We start from the raw sequence: 12,849 nt of genomic DNA on the forward strand, positions 1-12,849 counted from the left end.
AATGACGGCTGCTACGCGGATACCTGCCGAGTGCTAATGTCGTTTGATGATTTGATTTATGTAATAGTGTTACATGGCGGATTCTAGATGCCGGTCTGGTTTTAGAGAAAGCACCGAAGGAGACGAGGTGTGCGCTCGTGGGGAGGAGAATCAATGTTGAGCTTTCTTCACTCCGTCCAATTAGCCTAATGACTTGTGGGGATTAGTAACTCACACAATCATACGGCACACACACGCTCGCTCTCTCTGCTCATTCTACATGCATGCGTGACCTTTTGGAAATGAAACAGTAGTCATCCACATGCATATGGATCATGTATTAGTATTTAGAAAGATTCAAAACCACCTGAAGGCTAAAACGCGCAAAAGCCCGAATTGCGTCTACGTGCAGATTCAAGCATTAACACCAAGCATTATGCTTAATTGGCACCCTTTTTAATCCCAATCCATTTTTGTGTTCTGTCATCAAATTAGAACAGTTGCCCATTCACAATGGAGCAATGGAAATACGGAAAAATAAATACCAAACTGAAGTGAGCCATTTTGCTGGGTGGAAACAAGACTGGTTGGTCGGGTTGTAGGGTGGTTCATCGGCCATCTGGTTGGTTGATTGGACGGCTGTTTGTCAGTTTTGGCGGATTTTGGATCATCGGTTATCAGTCGGATTTGTCGGTTGTTTGGTTTCTTTTGCTGGATGGTTGCTTAATGGATGGATGGTCGGTTGTTATTTCGGTGCATCGTTTTGTATGTCGGTTGATTAGTTTGTTAAGTTGGTCATTTTGTTTGTTCTCATTTGGTTGGTTTTCATTTGCTTGGTTGACTTGGTTGTCTGTCTGCGTCTGGTTGAAAATAAGAAAGGGGATGACCTCTATGGAGAGAGATATGTAAAGTTGTTATTGATCAGCCCTCTCGTCCTTGTTTTTACGTCCTTCATGATGATGAGATACTCTCCTCCTAACTCATGCTTGTCTTGTCTCTTCACTTTCATGCCTGACCCCGTAATCTTGCAGGGGTCAGGCATAAAGCCCCCCCACCCCCTCCACGATGCTACTTTATGGACACCATAAATCACCACGACACTCCTCGCCACCTTTGTCGTCTCGTCTGTCTCCAGATGTCCTCAGAAGTTGCTTTTGTCTGTCCTCATATTGTGATGTGGCTGAAAGTCATAATGCTGGACTTCGTATGCTGACAACACTTACAAGAAACACACTCGCAAACCTTTTGATTTTTTTTTTTCGTATGGGATGACCAAGGCAGTATATAGGAGTAGATGTTCACAAAATTCTTAGTACCCCGCTATTAATGAAAGAAAAACTCACAGTAGTCACAGAAATGAGTTTGATTCTGACAAAAGTTACAATCAATGAAAATGTCATGAAAATGAACCAACAAAAATCAGACGTTTCTTTTGAATTGTGGTTCAACAAATTTTTTTTAAACTACAAACTCTTGAAACGGGTCTGGGCAAAAATGATGGTGCCCTTCACTTAATATTTCGTTGCACACCCTTTTGAGAAAATCACTCTAATCGAGAAGACCTTGAGTCTTGAGACTCCCATCTGTACCCTGCACAGATTCAAGATACCTTGTGCTAGATGTAGCAAAGCAGCCCCAAAACACAATAAAGCCTCCTTGATGTTTCACAATAGGGACAGTGTTCTTTTCTTGCCATGCTTCATCTGTGAACATGGAGTTGATGGGCCTTGCCAAAAAGTTCCAGCTTTGTCTCGTCTGTCCATCGGATATTCTTCCAGAAGCGTTCTGGCTTGTCACCAAATTCCAGTCTAACTTTTTTTTATGATTCATTTTTGACAGTGGTGTCCTTCTCGGTCATCTCCCGTGAAATCCACTTTGGCTCAAACGACAACGGATGGTGCGATCGGACACCGACGTATCTTGATCTTTCCTCCACAGTTTCAGAATGTTCACGCAACACCAAGAGTGGTCCCCCGGAGCACCCGCTCTTCTTTCTCCTCGTCCTCTGCAATTTGCTCCTTTCATTGCCATCAGGAGCAGTTTCTATAGCGACCGGCACAGGCAATGGGAATTACTCTGAAAATACCACTTTGAACTCGTACGTTTGCTTGGTAATTTCTCTATTTGCCACGTGATCCTCTTGGAATCGCTCAACTCGGCTACATTTGTAGAGCACTTTAAACAATAATAGCAGTTGTGCAACAGTGTTGTACATAATCAAGATAACAAAAAACACAATCAACTATAATAATGATGGAGTCATAGCAGTAATTCCTCAACATGCCTGGAGAAATCCGTCAAAGCTTGACGATAATTTCGATTATGCAATATTTAAAAAAAAAAAAAAAGGAATGGGGGGCTTTCTGAAAAGCAAATAGCCCCAAATATCTGTTTCATCCATCAGCACGAAATTGAGTGAACATATCTGTCATAACGGGATAAGAGACGAGTCGGATTTTAAGCAGCCATTTTGGGAATGATTCTCAAGCTCGTCGTTTCACGAGCTGTGACTGGAGAATTTTCCCGAATGTGTCGCAATCCAAAGCGCACATTAGAGATAGAGGTGATGCTAAGATGTGACGCCTTTTTTTTTTCATGTGGGTGGAGCACAGTTTGAAAACGTGATTATCATGAAGAGGATTCTTCATGTTCAAAGGGCCATTCTTGAGAAAACTAGCGCATTACCATTTTCATCTCAACAAGCAAAATTTGCCATATGAGAGGGAGCTGCGAGTGCACCTCACAACTTTATACAGTATACAAGGTGTTTCAAAAAATGCTTCCAGTACTGGTGTCACAAAAGATATATCGCAAACCTCAAACTCCGGGTTTACCCCCATAATTTGGGCCCGACAATGAACCAGCACTCTACAAAAAGTCACAGCGCTGCCGAGCGTCTGACAATTCCTGGCCGAGAGGAACATGGCCGTGCTGAAGTGACTTCTCGACTCACCCGAACTGGCGGCGTGAGATTTTTTTTTCTCCCTCTTTCCCAAGCTCAGGGGGTTCTTCAAGGGGATCCGGTTTGAAGACATGGACGACTTCAGGATGGCCAGGAGGATGGCAATGCGGATAAACCCCGAGGGATTCTTGATAGAGTGCATGAAGGTGTGGTAGAGAAGGCTGGGAAAGTATGTTAGACTCCAAGGGGATTCCTTTGAAGGGAAAAATTTGCTTTGAATTGAAATCTGCAGTATCTTGGTGACGCCAGCCCTGGAACTTCTCAGGCGCTCCATCTACATGTCTCCCGTCAGCGTGCATAAATGAGCATATGTTCCACTAGATATGTTATGCTATGAGATGGTTCAAGACAACATACTCCTTAGGGATGTAGCTTTCTTGTCATTCATTTTCCCGTTTCACTGTTAGGTTGACCCAGTAAGCTTTCAGAAACGTTGACTCTCATGCATGTGCTCTGGAACCTGAGATGCACTCAAACACGCACGCTTAGCAATGTCCCTTTAACATAAACACAGAAGACCACACAGACTTCTTCGAGATCCATTGTTGACTGTCATTCATGATGTGTGTGCTGCCTGGAATTCCCTGCCAGGTCCGAGCTCGCTTGGCTTTCGTATCACACGCACACGCACACACAAACACGTTATGCCAGCATCCTCATGTTGTGAGATGGCTTTCCCCCAGCCGTTGCTGCGATTCCTGTATTCTATTAGCCAACACACACACACACACACACACACACACTCATCAGACTCTAATGCCAGCCTCCAGCCTTGCCTGATCAACACTCAAAAACGTGCACACAATCCAACGAGTCCAAGCCACATGTATCAGAAAAAACAAACAAACAAAAAAAAACCAACCTAAACAAATAGCATCGGGCACTTTAGAGCCCTATGAGGGCCAAGTATTTGCACAGTTTTGTCTTTGCACACCACCACAATGGTTTTGTCAAAAAGGTTTTGTGTGTCATCAAATCATGGGTTCTTGATACTGTTTGTGGGTCCACCCATGATAAATTCGGCAACCTACCGTATTTTCCACTCTAAAAGGCGCACTGGATTATGAGGCGCATCTTCAATGAATGGCTTATTTTGTAATTTTTTTCATACATTGGGCGGCACCGTGTTACAAGACGCAATCTACAATGGTCATTTCTTGTTGCTCGATGAAACATGTTGAAAAAAAAATATCTCAATCGAACATCTTTCGTCTGGCTAGTCTCCAGACGTAAAATCTGGTAGGCGTCGAACAAAATTTGTCGGACAGAATTTTTTGTCAAAAGAGCCCTGGAAATCAAACCCAAATGGCTGCTTCTAACTAAAATGGCAATCTTGAGCTCTTTTCAGGATGAGCTCTTGAGACCTTTTGGTGGGCGTAACTGTGATAGGCATACCTATCGATAGGCTTGTTTTGAACTTGGTAGCGATTAGACAAGATCTGTCGGAGGAGTTTATCCTTGTTGAACCCCTTGGAAATGGGCAAAAATCAAGCCCAAACGGTCTGCTTATGCATCGAGCAGCCTCCCTTAATGCTTTTACCCTCGGAGAGCTCAAGTGTGTTTTGTGCGTTTGTGACCTCACCCTCCAGAGGTTCCTCGGACGGGAAGGAAGCGGCCAACGTCGAGGTTTAAGCGAGGCGGAGGCAGAGCTTTGCAATGTGCAGTCCATCCACATTAGTTCTGATCACTTGCTGCCTCCGGGCTCCCTCGCTCTCTCTTGGTTTCCTCGCTCTCCTCCCATCTTTGTTTACCACGGAGAGGTTGATTTATGTCGGCTGCACTTGGAAGAGTTGGGCAGCGTGGGCGAGACCCAGCAGCAGATGGGGTGGGGGTGGTGAGGGTGGGGGTGTAGAAGGTGAAGGGGGCCGGGGGATGTGGAACAAGGAAGGCCAGAGAGGTAATAGATTTATGTTGGGCGCTGCTCATAAAAGAGTATTTGCATTTGATGTTTAATTTCAGTTAAGTGGCCATTCAGGCCGTAATGTTTAAGAGTCCATAACAAAGCCGTTTTTTATTATCGCCATCCGTCTTATACGTTGTGCACGAGACATGCATTTGGCGCTACCCGGTTGAATCGTGGAGTGCATTCAATATCGTCACAACTATAAAGAATTCATATATTTATTTTTTTTAAATATCCATTTGCGCCGTTTGGATTTCGATATTTTTTGAATGTTTTTTGGAAGGGCTTTTTTGGTGGGTTAGCAACCGTCAGTTTTTGGTGGATTTTTTGGGGTTTAAAAAAATGTTTCTGTGCATTTCTATGCAGATTTTCACAATTTTTCACAATTCTATCGACTGTCTTTTTACTTATGTTTATTCTTGCTCGTATTTTGATTGTGTTTTGCATTTTATCTCATGAAGCCATTTTATATGCTGACTGTGTTGTGAGACTGATAACTGCATTTTCAATATATATTTTTTGAAATAGATATTCAACTACGATGCCTGATTACCTTTGACAAGTTAGAAATTCTGCTCATGGTGTTTGGTTCCTTACCGGTCTAGATTGTAAAGGGTCTCTTAATGTCTTTTTTCTTTTTGTTAAATTGTCTTGTGCCACCGATATTGGAATGTGTTACTGTACTGAGTAACGGTAATAATTGAACAAAAATATCACGAATAACTCATTATGTGATGTCATGATAACGTGTTACTTTTGTAACGGCCAACACTGATTGCTAGATTGTGAAAATGAAGGGTTTTTTTAATGCCTCTTTTCACTGTATTGAACAAAGATCATGTTTCATCATTAATTTTTCGATCAGAAAAATAGCCTAATTTTGATGAATGACTGTTGTGTTTTTTGCTTGTTATATATGATTGACTTTGGGGGGGGGTTTCCTGCAGCTGGTCAATTGAGCCAGTCGGCGCACTTCTCCCTGCAGTTGCCCTACACTGTGCTGGGCCTTGGACGCAGTGCCAACTTCCTGGACCACTTAGTGGTCGGCATCCCGCACCGACCTGGAGAAGCGGTGAGTGGAACTTTGCTCTTCGCACCCGCGATAGTGTAGACTCTGTTAAATAATGGACCGATGCGGCCTCGTGTAGTCCGCCCGCAACGCCGAGACAAACTTGCAATCACAGTTATCTCTTGCTGTCAAAAAGGTTCAGAGTAGGGTTTGGTTATCAAGCTAAAAGGAGGTTGTAGTTCCGTGAATGTGTCAATGCCGCGTGATGCTCTTATTGCTGATGCAATCTGCGCGCATGTGTTTGTGCGCGCGCATGGCCGTGTATTAATATCAGCTCTCTGAACTGGATGTGGGGGTTTTTTTCCCCTCCAAGACAGGAAACTGACATTAAAGATGGGAGGAAAATTGCAAACAGTGTTCAACATTTAGCCGCAGGCTGATCAGCGTACTTTATTTCTATTTATTTTTCCGATTCTTGAGTACTGGCACACTTGAAACCTTTGAACTTTTAGCGCAGCCCCAAGAAGACTTGAATTAATGTGACAGACAACATTTGATCTTCTCACACCTGAAATTAACCGCAAGTTCATGATCACAATCTTTTCGAACCCTATCAACGGTATCTTGAGATGAGGAATAAATTATTATGTGTTTCTTCTCCCGCCCCCCCCCCCCCCAGGAGTCCAGGAAGCAGGAGTGGACAGCCATCATCCCCAACTCTCAACTCATTGTCATCCCGTACCCGCACAATCAGCCCAGCAGGTACACAAACACCCACTGAAACACACACGCACACACACACACACACACACATATCATACTCCCCCGCCCGGGGACACTCCGGGTGCTCGTTGCCATGGATACCATTGGCGCCTCATCTGAAGCGACAACACACTTAAGTTAGCGGCACAGATTTTCTGGTGTTGTGTAAACACACACACAGCATGCGATCTCATGTGTGTGTGGTGTCATCGTCGACGATACAGATGGGCAGCGCACAACACGGAAGCCGCAAATTGTATACCTTCAAGATCTTCCAGCAGCAGATGGGGTTGTTTTTTTTTTAGATGTCACAATATTTTCCAACGCTTTGCAGGGTCTCACAAGACAGCGTAATAAACAATGGCGTCGTCATCTTTTCCAGCGCTTTCACTTGTTTCACAATATTTGAGATGATGTCCATTTTCTTTCACCATATCAACAGTACGACGATAATGATGTTGATAGTTTTGTGATGCAAACATTCCAATTGAATGTCTATTTTTCATCTCAGAAACACTTCATTTATCCATTTTCTGAACCGCTTTATCCTCATAAGGGTCGCGGGGCGTGCTGGAGCCTATCCCAGCCGTCTTCGGGCAGTAGGCGGGGGACACCCTGAACCGGTTGCCAGCCAATCGCAGGGCACACAGACGAACAACCATCCGCGCTCACACTCACACCTAGGGACAATTTTGAGCGTTCAATCAGCCTGCCATGCATGTTTTTGGAATGTGGGAGGAAACCGGAGTACCCGGAGAAAACCCACACAGGTCCGGAACGCCGGAGCCGGGATCGAACCTCTGCACTGTGAGGTCGACGCTCTAACCACTGGGGCACCGGGCCGCCTTGAATTCACAAACCGTTTCGATAAAAGAATTTAATTGATAAATTGAGTTTGAACACGTAATTTCTTATTTTCATTTTTATTTTAGTCTCGCGTTGTGTGTCAAATTTCAATGGGAGGAAAAAAAAGAATGTATTCCATTTTGTTTTCAGGCTACGGCCCTAAAATGTGGAAAATTAGAAGGAAAGTACGCGCTAACAAACCGGTTCTTTTGACGCCGTGCGCCAAATGTGACACTTTCAAATATTGACTTTCCTTTCTCTTCTGGTCTGCAGCTGGAGCGCCAAACTGTACCTGACACCCAGTAACAGCGTGCTGCTGACCGCCATTGCCCTCATTGGCGTGTGCGTCTTCATCCTCGTCATCATCGGCATCCTCCACTGGCAGGAGAAGGTCGGACACACACACACGCAAACACACACACACACACACACAGAACTAATATCCCTCCGTAAGACCCGGAAGGACAAATTTATTGGCGTATTCTGTCCTTTCAGCTTGGCGGATCTGCTCTTTCATTAGTCACATAAATACACTCTCCGGGGAGCCTCCCCCGCCGCTTATTTTTCCATTTTTACTGCGCGAACGGCGACAGTCGCACTCCAACATCACGCGCACAGGAAAACGTGCAACTTTTGGGTTGTTTTCATGGCGTTTATTTCCTTCTTTGCAACGCGCAGCGTGAACACCGACCGCTGAGCTCGGTCGTCGCTGGCATCTTTGCCGAGCCATCTGGCGTGTGTGCGCGTGTGTGTGCGTGTGCACGAAAGCGTGCGTTTGTGTAAAAATCTGACCGGGAGATTTTTGCGTGTTTATAGGCAGTCACCAAACTTCACCCACATACCTTGGCAACATCTGATTCCTTGCATTCGAACGTCACTCATCTGTTCGAATTATGTTCTAGTATACATACAAGATCAGACAAAAGGACCCAAAACGGAACAAAAATTGGAGTCTCCCTGTCTTTTTCCGAACATGTGTTTCATTGACTTTTTTTATGTTACGTACTCTTGATAGACATGGCTACTGCATGTAATGCTGGATTTTCTGAAAAATGTCTAAATGAACTCCAAGGTGCTGAAATCGCACACTTACCTGTCTTTTTGGAGATGGGTCCTTGAGAGTTTTTGGCCGGTGCACTCGTGATCGAAAGTGCTCCTAAATTTCATGTTGAAACTGGCTTTTTTTGGCTTGATTTTTTTTTTGCAATTTGTCAAGCGATGACATCATGGAGAGTCAAGTCAAATTTCACAGCCATGCTCAACCCACACGCGTCTGCAAAAAAAAATGGGCAGTACGGCCCCAAAAATAGCTGCTTTGAAACAAAATAGCAGATTTTCCTGACTTTTTTGGGGGGTGGGGGGGGGGGTTGTGGGTCTACTCATGATAGACAGTGCTAGCCTATTATATTTAATGTTGCTAACAATCATTTAGGTTAAAGTGAAGAATCTGAGTTACAGTCTATCCATTTTCTGAAAGAGCATTAAAAAATATACAGCATACTTTCCAAAGATTGTGGAAATGTAAATGTCTTGCAATTTAGCATCACTCTCCTGTCAAATGGACTGGTAAAAATTTTGTGGCAATCAGACATAATATCTAAGACAAAGTTTGTTTTTGGAAAGACATCTGGACAAACTGCAACCTAAAATGGTTGCTTTGAACCAAAACTGCAGACTTACTCTGGCTTTTCCTGCATGGCTTCGAGTGTCCTTTTTTGTGGGTCTCCTCGGAATCAACAGTGGTGCTCAAAGTCAAATTTCACTGAGCAGCAAAGGTCTGTTTGCAAAATTGAATGAACCCTGACAAAAAAAAAACAACATTCGCTACGTGCGCACACATTTGCAAAACTTTGCCGCTCAGCGAGAGGCGGTCTTAAATTTCATGTTGCCGCGTCAAACTTGCTTTGGGGGGCTGTATTTTCCCAAAAGATCTGTTACGATTTAATGGTAACTTAAGGTCAGCACCCGAAGACTGACTGGCATTTAGCATTTGGCTGGCATTTGCTCTTCTTAACAACAAAGTCAGGTGGAGGACAGCTGTGAAGTGGAGCCCGTTGCTAACTTAGCACGGCGCACATCCATATGGAGCCAAGCAGAGGAATATTTAAGGAGGCCAATCAATCACTCCAAAGGAAGCGTCTTCCCACCTGAGGCGCAGCATCTGACTTAATTAATCCACATCAGAGACGACGGCGTCATTAAAAGCGTCGGATGGACACAAATCAATGCGCCGCTGCTTAATGGTGATTCACGGGTCCCGCATGACGGATGCCGTCCCCCAGATGTCCGATTAGAGCGTCCGCGTTGATGGCGGTGTGCCTTGCCAAAGCAAAGTACATCCTAGACTTTCATCTTTCTTGAGTGCTGGAAAAAAAAAAAAAATCATGAGGCAAAACCATCAGTCAATACTTGGCAATGTGAGTCCACTATTGATTTGTGGAGGGAAAAAAAATACACTTGACAAACTGACAAATTATGCATCATCTCTCGAATAGGAGTCGACAACATCAGGAAGAATGTTGATATCTTCGAAGACAACTTTTTGTATGATGAGAGAAGAAAGACTCTCCATGCTCTACAAATACTTCTAAAATACAATCATTTCCTCTTTTGAAATTTGGCATATGGTAAAAAACATCAACCAATTTTTTTACACCTTTATTGGCCCTTTAAGCTCATGACTCTCAAACTGTGCATAATGTTACAGTGGTTTATTATTATTTTACTTTTTTTTTATCCAATACAGGAAATTTGTAAGTCGTGTTCAGTTGTATTTAACTTTTAAATTCAGTAAATCCCAATCCATCATGGGGTCCGACTCGTTTGCAGATTTTTTTTTTCAACGTAATTTTATTTTTGACCACTAAATGGTTCAATGTGGAGCCTTTTTCCACCCTTTGCTGCCACCAATAAATAAACTAAATAAACCTTATTCCGCATTTTTGTGTTTGTGTTCACAGGAAGTCTGCCATTTCAGGCACACGTTGGCCATTTCCACGGGTTCTTCAAAGACTCTGTTTTATTGCTGACAAATTCGAACCACCTGTATTAGTCTGACGGGAACTATTGATTTTATTCGAATTGGCATCATTTCATTTGTGACCACCTTTTTGACCCCGGAACACCACCGTAGTTGGCCCAAATTGTGGTATGGGTTGGAAATTAAAAAAAGAGGAAGGGGGCAAAAATGGTTTAGTAGTGGTAGAACATCTGCATAAATACATAAGGGCAAGAAGCTTCGAGTGTGCGTGCGCGCGGTTTCAATAAGACGTCAGCTGTCACTTCAAAGAAAGTCGACGCCGTACTGAGAAATTGCTGCTGTCGGCGAAAACCTTTTTGGCCAGGATGAATATTCTTAGCTTGTCATGTGAAGGGAATGAGTGGCGGGTGTAGGGCGAATGCGGAGGAGGGGGTGGGCTGCGGTAAAAGGAGTGAAGGGGAGGGTCTTTGATTGCGACCTTATGGCGTCCCGTTGTCTCTTTTTGATAGATTTTTCATATTATGTTGTTTTTTTTTGTGTGTGCTTCAGAAAGCAGACGACCGGGAGAAGAGGCAGGAAGCCCACCGCTTCCATTTTGATGCCATGTGACCAGCCAGCGTTTAGTCGTGGGTGGACGCCCCCACCTGACCCCTCTTTACCTGCACGACCATACCTGCTGTTACCGTTCCCTGGGCCTCTTATTTGCACCCCTTCACACACACGTTACCGACCCCGTTTACCTGTTACCTGCCCCGCCCCACTTCACCTCAAATTGATCTGCCCCACCTGACTTTACCTGTCTACTTTTACCTCTGTCTCCTTTGAGCTACTTTTAGCTTTGACTCTTCAGACCCTCACTCCTAAAGGGCCAAAAAAGTTTCTTGTGGCAAGTTTTCTTTTCTGGAAAATATTCATGTTCCACGACTCACCTTTTTAATGCCGACTTTGCCACGTTGTCAGCCTGTTTTGGCAGTATGGCTGCCGTCAGAGCATGCAGTGTTATTGTCCGACTCCATTCCATTTGGGGTGAATTTTTTTTTCCCTCTTATCCGTGTTGCCAGGACTTTGTCTTGAAGTGGTCTGAATCTAATCAATGATTGTCTGCAAACTCTTTTCTTTGTCTTTTTGAAGCTACTGCGGGCCCAGTGCGACGGTTGGTTCCCAAAAGTCTTTTTACGTGGTTTGGGATTTGCACTTTTTTTTAAGCTTCCAATTATGTGTGTAATATGTTTGATTTTGTGCGCACCGCAGCGACTCAATGTGAATAATAAAAGTTATTGACTGTGAGCTGAGAAGTCTTGTGTGCTTTCTGCTTCAGCCTAAAAGCACACCCAGGGCTGCAGTCTGGTTTCCACCCCGAGCTCTTTTCTTGAATTGATGTAGGTGCAGCGGTGAAATGAAGCAGCTTTTTATTTTGCTGAGAAGACCCCCCCCCCACACACACACACACACATGCACACACTTTCCCTCCTTGCAAGCTGCTGCATAAAACATGTTGCGCACGAGTGTGGGATTGTAAGCATTTTTATACTCACATCAGCGCAGTGTGTACTTGCACACGGCAGAGCGCATCCGAAAGTCGTTTCAGTTTCAACATAGTTGTATAAACTGCAATTAAAAAACCAAGTCAATCCTTATTAGCTAAATATTTTGGAGAAAAAATTGTGCCCGTGAGTGAGTCATCCAGAATTTTTCCAGATTATGATGTAACAGTAAAGCTAATTTACATTGTAAACTGCATACCAACTTTTTCAGCTTGGATGGAGGAAAGATCCAGAGCTCTTTTCAAACACACTATCATGCAGAAACATGGGTGCAGCACCCCCGTTATCCTGTCAAAACCAAAAGGTAAACAGAGCTGCGATGAGTTTGGTTCAGTTGGATGGATGAATGGATGAATGTTTTGGACTTTAAAATATACAATGTTTAACTCTTTTGGTTTGTTTGTTTTTTGTTGGGAGAACTTAAAATTTCAAGGCACCAAACTGATACCATTTCAAGTTGTGCAATTCAACTGCCGTTGTGAAAATTGCCGTTCTCGCATTTCGCGGCAGACAAGAGTTTGCAGAACTAACTTTCCCTCAATTTAAAAATTATAAGTAAAAGTAACTCAGGAAATTGTTTTGGAACAAACAACCTGCTTGCTTTGTTGTGTTAATATTTTTTTGTCATAAATGTCACTGCGTTTCTACTTTAAAGTTGTTCCGACTTAAAGTGCTGTTTTAGCCCCAAAAATTACAAGTCGTGTTTTTACTTTGTAATTTTCACCCTTTTGTTGTTCCCGTGGCCCTAACACCTCCTTTCTAACATTTCTTGACTTCCTGTGCGAGTGACTGTATTCACGTTTAGTGTATTATTTTTAAAGGCGCCAACCGGAAAAGGGTTGGTGTCCATGTTAAACGTCTTGA

General features: G+C 43.6%; 1 protein-coding gene across 1 annotated transcript in view; it reads left to right on the forward strand.

Annotated features, from left to right (window-relative positions):
* The window catches only part of itfg1 (integrin alpha FG-GAP repeat containing 1), an 83,719-nt gene extending 71,991 nt beyond the window's left edge, over positions 1-11,728 (forward strand). The window contains exons 15-18 of the mRNA XM_086107638.1: positions 5,792-5,916; positions 6,533-6,615; positions 7,735-7,852; positions 10,991-11,728. Coding sequence (XP_085963764.1) covers positions 5,792-5,916; positions 6,533-6,615; positions 7,735-7,852; positions 10,991-11,050 — 386 coding nt within the window. The 3' untranslated portion in view covers positions 11,051-11,728. The remainder of the gene's footprint in view (positions 1-5,791; positions 5,917-6,532; positions 6,616-7,734; positions 7,853-10,990) is intronic.
* Positions 11,729-12,849: the final 1,121 nt, after the last annotated feature.

The sequence above is a fragment of the Hippocampus guttulatus genome, chromosome 3 (genome assembly GCF_054856545.1).
Source record: "Hippocampus guttulatus isolate MCC_2025c chromosome 3, RoL_Hgut_1.0, whole genome shotgun sequence".
Classification (NCBI taxonomy): Eukaryota; Metazoa; Chordata; class Actinopteri; order Syngnathiformes; family Syngnathidae; genus Hippocampus; species Hippocampus guttulatus.